Here is a 19,822-nt window from a genome sequence, read left to right on the forward strand (position 1 = left end):
CTGTAACCGGAAGCATATGTAACCTGAAGCATATGTAACCCGAGGTACCACTGTAATTTGTTTTTTAAATGACGGTGATGCCGGGTATTGGTGGGCACATAAATTCTGGATTTCTGCCTCCAGACATCTGAGTCTCCAGCAGTGACTGCTTTAGCTGGCTGCTGGTGAGCAGCTGTGCAGAATTAGACCATTTTGCTGGATTCAGCGAGTCCGTTCTCCTACTGTGCTTAATGCATTATTCTTTTGGCTTTGAGTCAGAATGATATACGATTACTTTTCCGGTCCACTTTCAACTTCAGTTTTGCTTTATACACCTCGTTTTTAAAGCAGGAATACGTTTGAAATAGCTGCTGTTTTTCTTTCTTTTTTCTCTCCTTCCTTCCCGATGCATTCATACATATACTTTTCAGACCTTCAGACACTTTATTCGCAGGCTGGTGACTTGTTTCCCTGGCTCCCTTCTGTGTAGGTGGTTTTAAAATACAGTGCTCTCCTATGTAATTGGCGGAAGAAAAGGCTGCCTGACCCTGTTGCCCTGGTCATTTTCTATTGCGTGGCCTCCCCTCCTTCCTTCGCACTTATTACAATCATGTAATCATCCTCTGAGATGCATTCGCCTCTCCCTCTCCATCACTTCACATCTTATTCTCTGACACCTTACGCAAGAATCATTTGAGGACTCTTTTTCCATATTAATGGCTCTTTAAGTATGGACCGTTAAGGTAACTAAGGAAGTGGCTCTGTGCCAGACAGTGACTCACTCGTATTTAGGAAAACAAAGTGAGCTAGAAGTAGAAGTTGGAGGCAGAGCGGCAAGCTGGGAAGCCAGAGAGACAGAGCCATGCCTGATTTCTGGTGGAATCCAAGACTATGGCCATGGAAGAAGCAAGATCCTCTTTGGGGTGTTAACCTGTGAAGCCCTACATAGGCTCGGGTTGTATATATGTGTAAATAAGCTGTATATCATAAATAAGGTAAAGGGTAAAGGGACCCATGACCGTTAGGTGCAGTCATGACCGACTCTGGGGTTGCGGCGCTCATCTCGCTTTATTGGCCGAGGGAGCCAGCGTACAGCTTCCGGGTCATGTGGCCAGCATGACTAAGCTGCTTCTGGCGAACCAAAGCAGCGCACGGGAACACCGTTTACCTTCCTGCTGGAGCAGTACCTATTTATCTACTTGCACTTTGACATGCTTTCGAACTCCTAGGTGGGCAGGAGCTGGGATTGAACAATGGGAGCTCACCCCGTCGCGGGGATTCGAACCGCCGACCTTCTGATCGGCAAATCCTAGGCTCTCTGGTTTAACCCACAGCGCCACCCGCGTCCCATATATCATAAATACACCACAGTATTTGCTGCCTCTCATTGCAAAGGAAACATGAACCCGGAATAAGCACTTAGAACCCTTGGAATCTTGCACTGCTCCGAGATGTGCAATAATATAAAATCTTGAATGCAATAATAATAGTAATAATGCCATTATTTGTACCCTGCCCATCTGACTAGGTTGCCCAAGGCCTGGTCTCATGTTTTCTGGGGTTGTTTTTTTAAGCCCACCTGTGGTCAGAGTATTTATGGTAGTGGGACTAGGATAACACCTTTCAGAGAAGCCACACAGACAGGCATGCAATATGGTATTAATTTACTCAGAAGTACGTCTCAATTCATAAGAACATAGGGCTTCAATTCATAAGAACATACTGAGTAGCAGCAGCAGCAATAATGATGATGATGATGATGATGATGATGATGATAATGATAATGATAATAATAATAATAATAATAATAATAATAATAATATACCCCACCCCAGGGGTTGAACCTGGGAATTTCTGTGTGCAAATCAGATTCTCTACCACTGAGGTATTCATGTTCCTTCAGTGAGTCTAAAACCCTCTTTACCCATATTTGCATTGGTGAGGCTGCTCCCAGCTCCCACCATTGGTCCATTCTGGATATATGTCAAAACCCAAATGGTTTGTCTTTATGGGCAGGTTTGCATTGCAGCGTTAGTTCTGGTTGTTATTGTTGGGATACTGCCAGGGAGACAGAGGTTATCATGCCCCCACGCCGTCTCCGGACGATCCATCGATCTCTCGTAGAAACGCAGTATCAGTCAATTAGCGACACGAGGCCTCAGAAATAGCTTGCCACATTCCAGAGCTTGTGCACGCTCTATCAGCAGAGTTCGCACAACAAAAGATGCACTCAGGAGAGCATATTTACAACTTTATTCAGCGTTGGTCAGAACAAAGAAAAAACATGACTGCCTGCTTCGATGTCTCAGGCACAGAGAGAGAACAACAGCTATATAACAAAAGAGAAACATCCTGTAAACAGGAAATACGCAGGCTGTGACACATCAACCTGCTCCCCTTTTAAGGTGGAATGGAAATATCCTAACAGTTACTAGTTTGCGTTCGTTCCTGACACACTCTGAAATACAGCCATCTGGTTTTCATTAAAAGAGGCCACAAAACATTTTAGCCACCCAGAATGACGGGCAACCCAGCCAGATGAATGGGATATAAATAATAAAATTATTATTATCATTAAGTCTATCTGTGGTTCCCTCAAAAACCCTGAGCCCTCTCAACCTCTTGCTTCCCGTTGGTTGTGAAGTGGTGAGCTTGCTTTCTTTTTCTCCATTAAAATGGATTTAAGAGCTTAAGGAGGAAGTTGGAAGAGTGACGCTCTTTCCCACTTCCTCTTTCAGCTCTATGATGTTTTCAAGGCTCAGATTCATTCTATTGGATCTCACTTTTGCCCATATCCCTCAGAAAAGTGAAGTGCGTGCACACACTCTGTCCCTCGTGGGTGCGGGGTGGAGAAGAGACTTAATAATAATAATAATAATAATAATAATAATAATAATAATAATAATAATAAATTTATTTATACCCCACCCTCCCCAGCCAAGGCCAGGCTCATGTGCCCACAGGCCTAAAAAAGACTGTTGGCGGCCGCTGTGTGTATATATAAATAATATATTCTGCCAAAACCGCCTATAACGGCTGGGATAATGACACCATTCTGCAATTTAGCATGGCGGATTTGGGCAGGCATTAGCGTAAGTTGTATGAAATTGCAGTGTTATCATTCTTGCATTAGCTGGGATAAAACCCAATTGCAGTATTTCAGTGGGGGGGGGGTTTACACCTGATGATGAGATGCTGCTTATCCCGAATCTCCACCCAGCAACTAGATGACACAATTGAAAAGCTTCGGAGAGCTGCAATGTATGGGGAGAGTAGCTTAAGCAAGCTCCAAATGGAAAAACAGGGAACAATATATATATATATATATATATTTTTTAAAAAAACCAAATTAAATGCGTGTAGCACACCCTGATTAAATTAAAAATTAACTAAATAAATAAAATTCACGTAGCATACCTCAATAAGCAAGCCATTAGATAGCTTTTAGGGTAGAAGCACATAACGGGAATGAAAGCTTCTAATCGCTTTGGTTTGTTAGGTTTTTAATAGTTGACGGGTTTTTAAAAATGCTTTTTAAAAATGGCATTCGAAACCTTGCTTGCTGGCTGAATGCCATTTGAAAAGAACAACACACACACACAAAACACACCCCTTGCTGGCTTTAACGGGGATACGAAAGGGAAATTAGTAAATAGGTTTGCATCAGATATGCAGTGGTAAAAAATACAAAATAAGTCACCGCGGAAAGTGGGGTCGGGGCGTTGAGGAGGATTTGGCATTGTAGAGCCATTGTATAAAGTTTTTTTTTTCCCTTTCCTTTTCATTAAAATAATTGTTAAAAGAAAAAATGAAATTTAAAAGCAAAACAAAACCTTGCTGGCTGGCAAAAATGCTTCACTGGTTACATTCCCCCTCCCTTCCCTCCTGACATTTTAATTTTATTCTGCTTTTAATATTGAACATAGAAAACTGCCTGTAGCAGAGGATTATTATTATTATTATTTTACCTAGGTGTCTAGGTGAACCGCTGATGTGCACAGGTTCCTCCCTTTTTTTCTTTTCCCTCTTGACTCTTAAACAAAGATGTGTTCCAAAGACAACGTTTGTTTTAAGAGCAAGCCACAAAACAACGTTCTTTGATTCCACTCAGGAGGTGTCAGTCTGGCACAGATAGGTCCTCTTCAGAAACCTGTATTTGAAGTAGTTTCCCCTTTCCCCTCCAGTCAAAATAAGGGCCTTTAAAAATCAGCACTGCATTATTCATCAGTAAGATGGCAATAATTTATTTTACTAGTTGCTGGTTGTCACTTTGTCTTACGGGGAAGAAAGAAGTTTCTCCCGGGCAGAGACACATCTGGAAGGCAAGATCTGTGCAATGGGGGACCCGATGCTCATCTCATCTCCAAGCCCAGCTGCCCAGCTTCTGGATGTGTAACTGTGGTCAGAATCAGAGAATCATAGGATGGGGAAGTTGGAAGGGGACCAAGGGTCATCTAGTCCAACCCCGTGCAATTCAGGAATCTCAGCTACAAGGGGCATTCATTAAAGATTTCCTCTGACATACTTCCTGTGGACTGAGACAAACGAAACTGGGCACAGTTACTTCTTTCTCTACATGTTGTTGTTGTTGTTTAGTCGTGACCCCATGGACCAGAGCATGCCAGGCACTCCTGTCTTCCACTGCCTCCCGCAGCTTGGTCAAACTCATGCTGGTAGCTTAAAGAACACTTTCCAAACATCTCGTCCTCTGTCGTCCCCTTCTCCTCATTCCCTCCATGTTTCCCAACATCAGGGTCTTTTCCAGCGAGTCTTCTCTTCTCATGAGGTAGCCAGAGTTTTGGAGCCTCAGCTTCAGGATCCTTCCTTCCAGTGAGCACTCAGGGCTGATTTTCTTCAGAATAGAGAGGTTGGATCTTCTTGCAGTCCATGGGACTCTCGAGTCTCCTCCAGCACCATAATTCAAAAGCATCAATTCTCTACATAGCTACCAGCAAGAATCAAACACTTCTCCCAATGTTTTACGCAGCTGTGGAGACCTCGTCTGTAGAAGTCAGCAGGTTGCATCAGAAGCAACAACCTGACCTTAGAAATCAGCATTTCATTGTCTGGAAAAAGCTTTTCCATCAGAAATAACTCTGCATTTAACTGGTTCCATTATCAGATGTTGCTCCATGTTAGCACCTGTAACAGAGAAATTGTTAGGAGTTCAGAGCTACAAATTACCACGTTACCTATGGAGAGATGTATCATTATAAATGTGCAATTTCATCCTGCTACGATAACCAGAAGTAGGTCAGGGGAAATCTTTAATGAGTGACCCTCGTAAAGCATCCTTGACAGATGGCCATCCATCCTCTGCTTAAAAACCTCCAAGGAGGTTCACAACCTTTCCTCTGTCTAACAGTCCTGATGTTTAGTCAGAATCCCCTTTCTCATAACTTGAAGCCATTGGTTCGAGTCCTGCCCTGGTGAATAAGTTCTGGTCAGCTGGTGAGAGGACGCGTGATGAAGCAGATTGATTTACTTTTTAAAATAAAATTATGAATTGCTTAAACAACAACAACCTCCAAGCATTGTACGGGCTCGATGATATATAAAACACGACTAAAACATAACAGCCAATTAAAAACATTGACATAAAGCCCATAAAACGTTTTAAAACAAATTTGAAAAAAGTGAAACTAAACCGTGGGTCTCGAAAAGTTTTCAGTAGGCAGTATAGCTAGGGTGCCTGTCTGGTGTCAACAGAATTGGAAGGAACTCAAAGGATCATACAATCCAACCACCTCCAGTGCAGGAATTGCAGCTAAAGAATTGCTGGCAGATGGACTAATAATTTTGTAAGTTTAATAGGTAAAGGTAAAGGTAAAGGTACCCCTGCCCGTACGGGCCAGTCTTGACAGACTCTGGGGTTGTGCGCCCATCTCACTTAAGAGGCCAGGAGCCAGCGCTGTCTGGAGACACTTCCTGGTCACGTGGCCAGCGTGACATCGCTGCTCTGGCGAGCCAGAGCCGCACACGGAAACGCCGTTTACCTTCCCGCTGGTAAGCGGTCCCTATTTATCTACTTGCACCCGGAGGTGCTTTCGAACTGCTAGGTTGGCAGGCGCTAGGACCGAGCAGCGGGAGCGCACCCCACCGCAGGGATTCGAACCGCCGACCTTTCGATCGGCAAGTCCTAGGCGCTGAGGCTTTAACCCACAGCGCCACCTGCGTCCCTAGTTTAATAGGTACCAGGAGATATATTTATATACACACAAGCCATACTTTTCCATGTATAAGACTATGCTTTTTTTTTTACTCTAAAATAATATTCAAAATCGGGGCTTGTCTTATACATGGATAGTATCTCCCCGTATTTTCTTAAACTGGAGTCCCCAAAAACAGGGGGCATCTTATACATGGGGGTGTCTTATAGAGGAAAAATACAGTGTGTGTGTGTGTGTGTGTGTGTGTGTGTGTGTGTGTGTGTGTGTGTTGCTTCAACCCGAGTTGGCACCCCTAGGGATTGCTCCTAGAAATTCAGTAAGCATTGGTTTGGAGGCGTTCGGTTTTCTGCTACTTCCGCCTCACGGGTAATGACATAGTCCTCAGGGATGGATCCAGGTGACTGACACCAGTACAGCGATTTAAGCAAACAGTGGCAGTTTCAGCATTGAAAATTTTAGAAGGAAAAGGAGCATAGCTCAACTGTGGTAGCAGCTAAGCTGTGAGGGAACTGCAGAGGTGAGGGAAAAAATGCTTTGAAAGGCTGGTCTTTCAGGGGTGCTCGTCCACTGACTGCTTATCAGCCTTGGGAGTTGGGGTCAGTGGAGTGTGGAAGAGAATTATGGTAGATACAACAGGAACTTGGACTAAAAAAATGCAACAGTAGTTCTCAGTTGGCAGAGCATGAGACTTTTGCTCTCAGGGTTGGACTCTAAGACCATCGGGGGGGGGGGTCCCTTCCAACTCTACACAAACCAGCAAATATTGGGGGGGGGCAGCGCATACTGCATTGTCTTCAGTCATGCCCCGCTACTCCCTGCTGAAATCCTGTAACTTTTTATATACAGTCATACCTCAGGTTAAAGTAGCTTCGGGATAAGTATTTTCGGGTTGCGTTCTGCGGTGACCAAGAAGTAACACAGTGCGTTACTTCCGTGTTTCACCGCTCACACATGTGCAGACGGTCAAAATGACGTCATGTGCAGAAGTGGAAAATTGCGACCCACGGATGTGGGTTGCGTTTGCTTCTGGATGCGAACGGGGCTCTGGAATGGATCCCGTTTGCATCCAGAGGTACCACTGTACCACAAACATTCTGCCTTATTTTTGGTTGCGCTTTTGTTGCACCATAATGCAAGAACAGGCCCCCCAAGGTAGCAGTAATGCAGTGAAATGGGCAGAGGGGGGGAGCAATGCAGAACAGCCCATAAAGCGGAAAGAGGTGTGTGGGAAGGTCCATTACAAATCTGCCACTAACACGCTACTATAGCATCAATGGCGTGTTGCAGAATGTCTCCACGTTCGTTTTCCTTCTCTGAGTTGGCTTTGAGAGGCCGTGCGGTTAAAGCATTGGATTAGGACCTAGGAGACCAGAGTTCAAATCCCTGCTTACTGGGTGACCTTGGGCCAGTCACAGCCTCTCAACCTAACCTACCTCACAGGGTTGTTGTGGGGATAAAATGGGGGAAGAGGAGAACCGTGTATGGCCGCATTAAGCCCCTTGCATCCTCATGCTGCCTGGCATTTTTTTGCTCCAGGTCAGGACCCCCAACACCTTGCATAGCAGCCCCCTTTGCTGTGGGCAGGGAACCACAGCTCCGTTGGTAGAGCGTAAGACTCTTCATCTCAGGGTCGTGGGTTTGAGCCCCACGTTGGGCAAAAGATTCCTGCATTGCAGCTGGTTGGGCCAGATGACTGGTCCCTTCCAGTTCCACGATTCTTCAGCCCAAGGGCCACATTCCATTCTGGGAAGTCTTCCAGGGGCCACCTGCCAGTGGCAGGCAGGGACGGAGGCAAAAGCAGGTGGAACCAGAGGCAAAAATGGGCAAAGCAACTTCGCCTTTGTTTCATAGGCTAGTTTCTTTGCGCCTACACACCACCTCTCTCTATCTTCCACCCACCATGATCAGAGTTCAAAGGGACCTTCCAGCAAGGCAGAAGTGTTCAAGGAGGGTATGAAGCAGAACTGGTAAGGGGTGTAGCCTGCTGAGGGTCCCAGGGGCCAGATAAAGAAGCCCAGGAGGGGTACATATGGCCTTTGAACCCAACAGGTCCCCATCTCTGATCCGCATTCTCCATTTCTGGAAACTGCAGCTAATCCAGAAAGCGGCAGCTAGACTGGTGACTGGGAGCGGCCATCAAGACCACATAACACCAGTCCTGAAAGACCTACATTGGCTCCCAGTATGTTTCTGAGCACAATTCACAGTGTTGGTGCTGACATTTAAAGCCCTAAATGGCCTCGGTCCAGTATACCTGAAGGAGAGTCTCCACTCCCATCATTCAGGCCGGACACTGAGGTCCAGCTCCGAGGGCCTTCTGGCGGTTCCCTCACTGCGACAAGTGAGGTTACAGGGAACCAGAAAGAGGGTCTTCTCGGTAGTGGCACCCTCCCTGTAGAACGCCCTCCCATCAGATGCCAAGGAAATAAACAACTACCTGACTTTTAGAAGACATCTGAAGGCAACACTGTTTAGGGAGGTTTTTAATGGTTGATGTTTTATCGTGCTTTTAATTCTGTTGGGAGCTGCCCAGAGTGGCTGGGGAAACCCAGCCAGATGGACAGGATATAAATAATAGTTAGTTAGTTAGTTAGTTAGTTAGTTAGTTAGTTAGTTAGTTCCGCTTTGTTTTGCTGAGAGCAGATTCCACTCTAAAAATAACGCTTGCTCATTTCCATTGTCTGGTGACTTTTCTTCATCTTGCTGGTTCTCCTCATCCCACTTCTGCTTGGCGTTCGCGTTCGTCACCTTGTCATTTTAATTTTCAGGGACACAAAGTAGGAACAGAACTTTCAAGGTGAAGTTGTGCTTGAGCAATGCCGTGTGAATACAGGTCAGGAGAGAGATGGAGGGGAGAGCAGACCCACTAGCATTTAATTCTTCATCTGCAAGGGAAAGCAGGCTGAGCGTGCCCCTCTGAAGGTGACATTTTGAGGCCATAAATTAGTGTGCACTGGTGTGGAGCTACAGAACACGTACGTTTCCTTTATGTGCCTTTAGGAGAAGCGCCGTAGCTAGGGAGTCTGCTTTGCATGCATGCACAAGGTCCCAGGTTCAATCCCAGAGATCTCCACGCAGGGCTTGGAGAGACTTAGCTGCAATATTTTATTACTCTGCCACCCTGGGCTCGTCTCAGAGGAAGGATGAGTTGGAAATTGAATGAATAATAAAATTACTTTTCAGGCAACAGGCTAACATAGAACAAACACCTTAGAGGTTCGCCATAGTATTCAGAGATGAGTTTAGAGGATGGCATGTTTTATCTACAGTGAAACATTGTCCACACAGAGCTCATTTGTCACAATTTACTAATTAATTTCACCTGCTCTGCTTCTGTACCTATGTTCTCTGCCTTTTGTTTCTGTTTTTCTGTTTGCTTACCGATAATTATAAACCTCTTAAGGTCACTCTGAAAGCTGCCGACTCTCTAGCTCATCCATCGCTGGCAAATATCAGCCAGCCCATGATTCTTCTCGCCTAGTGTATTAAATTCGTCTCACCCAATATATTAGAAATGAGCAGTAGGTGTCAATGCCACACCTTCCTGAACTTTATTACAACGCTGGGAGCAGCTGGCTTTGCTATCTCAAAAATGAATTCTGTTCTGACTTCTGCTTTAATTTCCTCCCAAAACAGGCTGCTTATTAAGCAACCCTGTTAAGGAAAGGACTTGAAACCTGTGCCCCCACCCCGATGTTGTTGGACTACAACTCCCATCATCCACATGCTGGCTGTCAAACAACTTCTGGTTCCTCATCCTCCTGTTAAGCCTTAACAAAGGAATGGGGAACATGTGACCAGAAGTTACAGCATCACCAACCCCAGCCAGCATGGCCAGTAACCAGGGATGATGGGAGTTGTAGTCCAGAAACATGTGGAGGTTCCCCAATCTTGCATTAAGGTCTTGGCACCGTCCTTTTTTTTTTAAATTCAAAATTATAACAAGACATATTATCCAAAAACATATCATCCTTGTCCCCCCCCCCCCGCCATTTTTCCTCCCTCCCACACAAAACCAACCCAACCCACCCCCCAACTTCCCTCAGTTCCAGGCTTTGGTTTCTCTAAGAATGCTATTTTCTGCATGTTACAAAGTTATATAGATCCTCAAACGATTTAGCTGATTATTATCAATAAAAAGTTTGTGAATGTTTATTCAAAACCTGCCAAGGAGTCCAGTTCACTTTGTTGCATCTTCAGATACTTTGTAAAGGGTTCCCATTCATCCTTAAAGTCACAGTTATCCTTGTCCCGTAGCTTATATGTCAGTTTTGCCAGTTCTGCATAGTCCATCAATTTTTCTTGCCATGATTCTTTAGTTGGGGTTTCTTCAGTCTTCCATCCTTGTGCTACCAGAACTCTCGCAGTCGTTGTTGCATACATGAAGATGTTTTTCAACTTTTTTGGCAGGTCTTTCCCTACAATCCCCAACAAAAATGCCTCGGGTTTTTAAACAAATGTTAAATGGAACATTTTCTTCAATTCGTTGTATATCATTTCCCAAAAAAATTTAATTACCTTAGAATCCCACCACATATGATAAAATGTCCCCTCCTTTTCCTTACACTTCCAACATATATTTGAACTAGTTTTGTACATTTTCCCTAACCGCACTGGTGTTGTGTACCATCTGTACATCATCTTCATGTAATTCTCCTTCAATAGGGAACAATCTGTAAATTTTAAGTCAGTTTTCCATAATTTAACCCAATCTTCCATCATAATGTTGTGACCTACATCTTGTGCTCATTTAATGATAACTGATTTTACCTCTTCATCTTTCATCTCCCATTCTAATAGTATGCTGTATGCGGCCTTCAGTAGTTTCACTTTCCCTTCAATCACTTCCCGTTTGAAACCTAGATCTAGTATAACTAAATCCTTTCTTGCTGTCTTCTTTATGTGTTTCATATAGTTGTTGACAACTATAGGACTTAGCACCGTCCTGGTCCTCACCTGCCTGTCCTGTTGTCCGCAAAGGGTTGGGAATGCAACTTCTTTGAATTCAATTTTCCCAGCGTGTTTTCTACTCCTAGTGTACTCTAAAGAGAATGACCGAACCCTGTCTCGCATTTCTCTTCCATTCTTAGGGGAGAACACAGAACTGCCGACCTTCTCTGCCACTGCGGGGCTCCACTCTGTACTGGAGGACACGGTATCGCCCGCGTTCAGTGCCACCGTTATCATCATCGTCACAGTTATCATCTCCGGAAGTGCTTACCTGTGTTTCTTGAAATACATCTGTGCCGGGTGCTGCAAATCCACACAGGTGGTGCCTGTTAGGAGACTGGACCCCAGCAGATCGGAAGAGCAAGTTTAAGTCTTGGTTCTCAGTCGGTTGTTGATGGCTCAGCCAAGAAGAACTCATGTCCACCTGGTGAATGAGAACGGAAAGACCAGCCTGTTCCTGATGGTGCAAATAAATGTTGGAAGATGTCTAAAAGGGGAAGATAAGCCGTCCAGAAAACACTTGTGAAACTTTGTTGCTTAAAATCTGGTTATCTATATATGGTTTATCTCCACTGGATAACTGATTGACATGGACGGACCGAAGTCCAGCAAGTCACAGCCTGCAGGGCTACTCTGAGTCAAATGCCTGGTTCCACTCCCTGGAAGCCGAATTCCATTCTTATGGGTAGGAGATGGAATATTTGGGCATTGCTTCTTCCTGTCCCACATACAAGATTTGAAATACCTCTCCACTGCCTGTCACTAGGGGGGTCTCCCTTTGCAACACCTGCTGTGAGCAGAATGGGTCCGACGTGGTTATGGGGTGGATCAGGTCTCTGGGGCTGAGCCCTTGATTTCCTGCACCTCTCCCTCCCTTCTTAGAACGACTTTGTTCCTGTTTTTACTTTGCCTACAAATTGCAGTGCTGGTGAAGATCCCAGGAACCCGCCACCTTAATTTGTCCAGAGGCAGCTATATAAATTAGTGCATTGGCAAATTGTGTCAGGGGCCTGTGCCCCAAAGTCTTGTAAGTACCTAGCAACCTCACTGGGCCATTCCTAGGTCTTTAATGCTAAAGTCATCATGGTCCAATTCGCCTGATGGAAACGTTGGTCCATCAAGGACTTGCTCTTTTGAACTTTGGATGCTTCTAAGACGGGCAGCCCACTCCTGTGTTGAAAAGAGTCAGTTTGCCTCTAAAGAGGTTGCTCTGTATCTTCTCCTACTGTGTTTTCTCCTGCTCTTATCTGCATCTGTCAGTGCCACTTATTTAAGCATAAAAGGTAAAGGGACCCCGACCATTAGGTCCAGTAGTGGCTGACTCTGGGGTTGCGGCGCTCATCTCGCTTTACTGGCCGAGGGAGCCGGCGTACAGCTTCTGGGTCATGTGGCCAGCATGACTAAGCCGCTTCTGGTGAACCAGAGCAGCGCACGGAAACGCCATTTACCTTCCCGCCGGAGCGGTACCTATTTATCTACTTGCGCTTTGACCTGCTTTCGAACTGCTAGGTTGGCAGGAGCAGGGACCGAGCAACAGGAGCTCACCCCGTCGCGGGATTTCGAACCGCCGACCTTCTGATCAGCATGCCCTAGGCTCTGTGGTTTAGACCACCGTGCCACCTGCGTCCCGTCTATTTAAGCATACAATTGCCCTTTGCTATTTCTCTGTTATCAGAGCCTTTCCTCCCTTCAGACAGGAAATCAGTACTGCTACACATGCTGTAAAAACCTTGCTGGCTTACAATGCAATCCTATACAGTGGTACCTCAGGTTACAAACACCTTGGGTTACAAACGCTTTGGGTTACAAACTCTGCTATACCGGAAGTAGTACCTCGGGTTACAAACTTTGCCCGAGGATGAGAACTGAAATTGTGGCGTGGCAGCAGCGGGAGGCCCCATTAGCGAAAGCTTGCCTCGGGTTAAGAATGGTTTCGGGTTAAGAACGGACCTCCAGAACGAATTAAGTTTGTAACCCAAGGTACCACTGTATTATGTCTAACTCAGAAGTAAATCCCACTACATTCAATGTGCTTATTTCTGTGGCGCAGTGGGTCAGTGTGTCTGGATGTCAGCCAGAAGGTTGGTGGTTCAAGAAGCCCACCCAGGGATCACCGTGGGCAGGATTTCTGCATTGAAGGGGTTGGACTAGATGATCCTTGGAGTACCTTAAAACTCTACAATTCTACGATTTTCCAGGATTTCTGAGGCTGCAACCCATTATTGGGTTCGACTGGACTTTGAGGAGGCATGCATAAGGTCACTGTCTCTCTGGATAACCTACCTCGGTGGGTTGTTGTGCAGATAAAATGGGGAGGGAAGAATCCTGCACTTGAACTCCTTGGTGGAAAAGGTGGTACTGTATATAAATGTAATAAATGTAAGATGTTCGTCTGCTAATTTTTTTCAACAGGAGGTAAGCCTATTGTTCCCCCCAGAGGTGCAAGTTGTGTGATTGTGGGTTTTCAGCATCTTTTGAAAATCTTCTCTCTTCACCCATTTGAAGAAAGTTGATTTGACAAAAGCAGAAGTAAATGGGTAGGTGCTGTCCGCTGCTCTGGTTATATGGTTTTGTTTTAAGCTTGTTTAAAATCAGTGGCTTAATTTTTGTTCAATTAAATGCTTGAGTTACAAGTTGCCCTGGGATCAAAACTGGTGAAAGGTTGTGAATGAATGAATAAATAAAATTCCCAGAATCTGTTTCCTACTCCAGCACATTACATTTTGGAAGGCAGGTCGGTCAAAACATATTGGGGTGTGTGCCATGTTTTTCATTGGGGTTCATTAGATGTTTTCTCCAAATACCTGAGCGATTTAAAATAGTCCAATATAATATAAGCCAATTCAGAACCAAACCCTTAGATGAAACCAGTTATCTGGGAACGAAACAATGAAAATACTACTATACTCTTGATGAAAGCAGCAAAAGTGAAGAACTAAAAAGCATTTGTAGATAAAAACAAGGCTTAAGATTTCAATCGACACACTTAACCTAGGAGTAAGTGCCACTGAACTCAGCAGGGTCCACATTTGAATAGGTTTGCACAGAATTGCACCCTTGTATCATGAGGCACCACCAAACTAATAAATCATAAGAGATAACCCTCTCTAAGCATATGCTGGGCCTTCAGAGCTTTAGAAACTGCTAAAGCAGGTTTGTGTGAACAGTGTTGGGGATCACCTTGCTTCCCTTCTACCAACAAATGGAGCCCTCAGGTGGACAGATCCAGGGGAGGCCATCCCAACTGAGATGGATCAGCCAGTATAGCATGAGACTCTTCACCTCATGGTTGTGGGTTTGAGCCCCACGTTGGGCGAAAGATTCCTGAATTGCAGGGTGGTTGGACTAGATGGCCCTCGTTGTTGTTGTTTAGTTGTTTAGTTGTGTCCGACTCTTCGTGACCCCCTGAACCATTGCATGCCAGGCACTCCTGTCTTCCACGGCCTCCTGCAGTTTGGTCAAACTCATGCTGGTCGCTTCGAGAACACTGTCCAACCATCTCGTCCTCTGTCGTCCCCTTTACCTTGTGCCCTCCATCTTTCCCAACATCAGGGTCTTTTCCAGGGAGTCTTCTCTTCTCATGAGGTGGCCAAAGTATTGGAGCCTCAGCTTCAGGATCTGTCCTTCCAGTGAGCACTCAGGGCTGATTTCCTTCAGAATGGATAGGTTTGATCTTCTTGCAGTCCATGGGACTCTCAAGATGGCCCTCATGGTCCCTTCCAATTCTGTGATTCTATGAGGGATCCCGAAACGCAAAGCTGTCTCACCAAGAAGGTTCTCTCAACTGCTGGGCCGCGTTCTTCCTCCACCGTCAGAGGGATCGTGCCACTGAATACCAGTTTCTGGGAATTGCAGGGCTCTTGTGTTGAGGTTCTGCTTATAGGTTTCCCATTGGGGCATCTGGTTGGCTCCTGTGAGAACAGGATGCTGAGCTAAGCGGGCCATTGGCCTGATCCAGCGGGTCTCTTCTTATGTTCTTAAAGGATATGGACAGTGCAATTGGAATTTGGTGGGTGTGCTCCCATCCCCGCACTCTTTGCTCTGTGAATTTCCTCGTGTCCTCAACAACCAGCGTTTTGAATTAGGTCCAGATGTCAACGGGAAGCTGCCAGAGAAGCAATATATTCCCCGTTAAATAAATGCAGTGTTTATTTCTTTAAATGGGTGGATGCGCCCTTCATGGGACAGTTCGCCGAGCTGCACAAAAGTCAAGTTGAAGTGGCCGCCAGAGGGAGCCCCAGGAACGTCTCAAAAGGATAATGGTTCCTGGAGGAATCAGCTGGTTCTCTATAGGAAAATCAATCACGAGCCAAGACCTTCATGGCTGATCTCAACATATGCAAGTCCCTTTTCACCACTAACCCCCAACAAAAAAATTTTCTCACAGCCCAGATATTGTCAGCACGATCCTAGGTATGTCTACTCAGAAGTAAGTCCCGTGGAGTTTAGTGGGGGGGGGGTTGCTCTCAAGTAGGTAAGTACAGTGGAAGACAGAAGTGCCTGGCATGCTCTGGTCCACGGGGTCACGAAGAGTCAGACATGACTAAACGACAACAACAACAAGGTAAGTACAGAATTGTAGCCTCTGGGCTGCGTCAGTTTACAATGCAGATAATTAGTTTTTCTCAGGGCTGTGCATGCTCATCCCTCACCTGCTGCTTTCAAGCTAGTTTACCGGTAATTCCAAATCCCGCCATCTGCCAAGATGGATATGATAACCTGATAGATATTTGAAAACCCACCCCTTGATTTGCTTATCCATACCTTTCGCTTTGGACCATAAAGAAGGCTGATCGCCGAAGAATTTATGCTTTTGAATTATGGTGCTGGAGGAGACTCTTGAGAGTCCCATGGACTGCAAGAAGATCAAACCGATCCATTCTTAAGGAAATCAGCCCCGAGTGCTCACTGGAAGGACAGATCCTGAAACTGAGGCTCCAATACTTTGGCCACCTCGTGAGAAAAGAAGACTCCCCGGAAAAGACCCTGATGTTGGGAAAGATGGAGGGCACAAGGAGAAGGGGACGACAGAGGACGAGATGGTTGGACAGTGTTCTCGAAGCTACCAGCATGAGTTTGACCAAACTGTTGGAGGCAGTGGAAGACAGGAGTGCCTGGCGTGCTCTGGTCCATGGGGTCACGAAGAGTCGGACACGACTAAATGACTAAACAACAACAACAACACCTTTTGCTTACCACCCAAGAATAAGGAAGGGAGTGGTGATTGTGATCTTGGTGTATGCCCACCCACAACATCACTGGGCAGGTGTGGATACACCCCACAATGCTGAGTCCAGCTCCATCCACTTTCAGATGGACACACTGTGTGGTAACGCAGGATCAGTCTGCACTGAGCTTTTATTTTTGGAAGGAAACGGGTTGGAGAAAACGCTCTTCATAAAAGATGCCATGGGTCTGGGTTGTGTGTGGACTAGGTAGGAGAAACAAGACCTCAATGTGCATTGTACGTAGAATATAATGTTGAGTGCACAGAGCCAGGGCCGGATTTAAGTTTGATGAGGTCCTAAGCTACTGAAAGGAATGGGGCCCTTTATATGTCCAGCTGTCCTTTGTCAACAACCAATTGTCGCTGTTTTTTGTATTGAAGATATGCTATGTGGTAATTTATGGGCCTAATAGGTATCTAAAGCCATTTGCACATAACAAAATATGTATTTTATCAAAGTAATTGATATAGAAATGAGCAATATATTTTAGGGAGCAGGCTAGCAGGCAGGGCTCATTACTTACATCATAGAAGCCTACACAAAACAAAACACTGTTGCTGTATGTAGGTTTTATTTTATTCGTTTTTTATCTTATATTTTGGAAATGTACATCCAGTTTTTTCCCCTTTAAAATTTTTTGGGGCCCCCAAGAGAGTGGGGCCCTAAACTACAGCTTGTTTAGCTTATACGTAAATCTGGCACTGCACACAGCCTTAGTCTGTGATTATAAACAAAGTGCAAGTCCCTTTCAAGGGAAGCAGTACTGTTGGCACACAACCAAAAAAACACCCCAAACAACCCCTGAACGGTGGTTGCAAAATTCCACACTATGAAAGAAGACAGGGTTTTTTTTAATGCAAGGAAACTTGGGAAAGGCTATAACTCCGTGGAAGAGAATGTGCTCATCATGCAAAAGGTTGCCGGTTCAATCCCCCTAGGGCTGGGAGATTGTTGTCAATATATAAATTTGTATCATTTAAATTTGTATCCCACCTTTCGTCCAGAGATCGCAGGGCGGTTTGCAACAGAAAAATACAAAATGAAAACACCACACAAAGACAAAAACAAGACAAAAAAACCCTCCCAGCAACACATTTAAAAGGCCATAGAATGTTAACCGCCCAAGACCTGGTGGAAGAGAAACATTTTCGCCTGGAGTATGCAAAGCTCCGTAGCGAGGGCACCAGACAACCCACTCTGGGAAGAGCATTCTGCAAATGTTGAGCAACCGCAGAGAAGGCCCGTTCTCGTGTTGCCACCTTTGGGACCTCCTGTGGAAGGAGGCGCATGAAGAAGGGCCTCAGATGATGACCGCAGGGTCCAGGTCAGTTCACATGGGGTTGAGCTTTGACTGTTTTGCATAGCACACCTGAAGATGGAGCCTTTATTTCTAATACAGTGGTTCCTCAGGTTACAGACGCTTCAGGTTACAGACTCCGCTAACCCAGAAATAGTACCTCGGGTTAAGAACTTTGCTTCAGGATGAGAAGAGAAATCATGCTCCGGCGGCGTGGCAGCGGGAGGCCCCATTAGCTAAAGTGATACCTCAGGATAAGAACAGTTTCAGGTTAAGAACGGACCTCCGGAACGAATTAAGTACTTAACCCAAGGCACCACTGTAGTTATAGGGCACTTCCAGACTGCCACTATTTTGCAGGAAGGACGATTTAAGTTTGTGCAACTGAAGTGAATTGCAGTTCTCTGGCAACCTAGCACAACAGAGGTTGGATAGCTGTCTGTCTTGGATGCTGGCATTCCTGCATTGCAGGGGGTTGGACTAAATGACCCTAGGACCCAACTCTATGATTCTATGAACAAATCCATTTTTAAAAAGCAAACAAACCCATGCCTGTTTTTGCTTTCTGAAACGTAGCGGGGAAATGCATGGGGTGAACAAATCACCAATGGAAAGACCTCACCAGGATGAATTCCCCTTGCCATTTAATTGCTCGGCGGAGGGAACAAATGCTCAATAAAGACCAGATACAATTTGACTTCTGCGTAAGCTTTGTTGAAGCAAAGCTTAATGCATTTTTAATATTTTGTTGGAAGCCACCCAGAGTGGTTAGGGAAACCCAGCAAGATGGGTGGGGTATAAATAATAAATTATTATTATTAATTATTACAATAGGTCTTCTGCAGGCGCCTACAGTTAAGCTTTGAGGAATGTAGTTCAATGGTAGGGCTGGTGCTTTGCCCACAAAAAGTTCCAGGTTCAATGTTTGGCATCTCCTGGCAAATAGAAGGGGAAGAAATAGAGGCAGTGAGAGATTTTACTTTCTTGGGCTCCATGATCACTGCAGATGGTGACAGCAGCCACGGAATTAAAAGACCCCTGCTTCTTAGGAGAAAAGCAATGACAAACCTAGACAGCATCTTTAAAAGCAGAGACATCACCTTGCCAACAAATGTCCGTATAGTTAAAGCTATGGTTTTCCCAGTAGTGATGTACGGAAGTGAGAGCTGGACCATCGGCGAAGAATTTATGCTTTTGAGTTATGGTGCTGGAGGAGACTCTTGAGAGTCCCATGGACTGCAAGAAGATCAAACCGATCCATTCTTAAGGAAATCAGCCCTGAGTGCTCACTGGAAGGACAGATCCTGAAACTGAGGCTCCAGTACTTTGGCCACCTCATGAGAAGAGAAGACTCCCTGGAAAAGACCCTGGTGTTGGGAAAGATGGAGGGCACAAGGAGAAGGGGACGACAGAGGACGAGATGGTTGGACAGTGTTCTCGAAGCTACCAGCATGAGTTTGATCAAACTGCGGGAGGCAGTGGAAGACAGGAGTGCCTGGCGTGCTCTGGTCTATGAGGTCACAAAGAGTCAGACACAACTAAATGACTAAACAACAACAAAAGACAAGCCTGGGAAAGACCGACCCCTGTACTTGCCTGTATAAGGAGAACATGGTTATCTTCTGCCTGCGTGATTCAACCTTACACGTGTTTCCCTTTTCTCCCGAAAAAGCAGAAATCCAGCAGGCAGTGCATATTTCCCTTTCTCCATGTCAGGAGAAAATTGCTGGATTTTGTCTGCCTTGCAGGCATTAAAAAACAAAGGAACCTCACAAAGGGGGGGGGGAGGCAGCCCCACTTGACTTTTATAAGTGTTTTAATAGCGTCTGGGTTGATGCTGAAAACATCCTCTTATATCCTACAAAAGAAATAAATGTTAACTGAAGACAAAGAGACGCATCAACAGGAAATGGAGGCTGATAGAATACTAATGACCATTTAAGGTGATTGAGTCTGAACGTTATATAAATACATTCAAGGCTGACATCTTTATCAAGAGCTATTAAATGCTGAAGTGCTCAGAGTAAGAGGAGGTAGAACACAGAGGGGTGGAAACTGGCAGAGATAAGGGTAAAGAGGGAAGGATGAGAGAGCCAAGTGGGGTTTTCCTGTTTCGTTCTTTTAAAGCATTCCACATCCCCTTATCGAACCAACAGAAGATCGCAGTTAAGAAACTGGGTGGGTGAGGAAGTCTGTCT

The 19,822-nt window shown here is 45.3% G+C and overlaps 1 protein-coding gene across 1 annotated transcript in view; it reads left to right on the top strand.

The window, feature by feature from the left end:
• LOC309368827 (uncharacterized protein) overlaps positions 1-11,610 on the top strand; it is a gene marked incomplete at its 5' end in the record, with an annotated part of 50,767 nt that extends 39,157 nt beyond the window's left edge. Inside the window, one exon of the mRNA XM_081909133.1 lies at positions 11,240-11,610. Within this exon, the coding sequence (XP_081765259.1) occupies positions 11,240-11,469 (230 nt within the window). The 3' untranslated portion in view covers positions 11,470-11,610. The remainder of the gene's footprint in view (positions 1-11,239) is intronic.
• Between the last annotated feature and the right edge of the window lie 8,212 nt (positions 11,611-19,822).

The sequence above is a fragment of the Podarcis melisellensis genome (genome assembly GCF_964234715.1).
Source record: "Podarcis melisellensis genome assembly, chromosome: 4".
NCBI lineage: Eukaryota > Metazoa > Chordata > Lepidosauria > Squamata > Lacertidae > Podarcis > Podarcis melisellensis.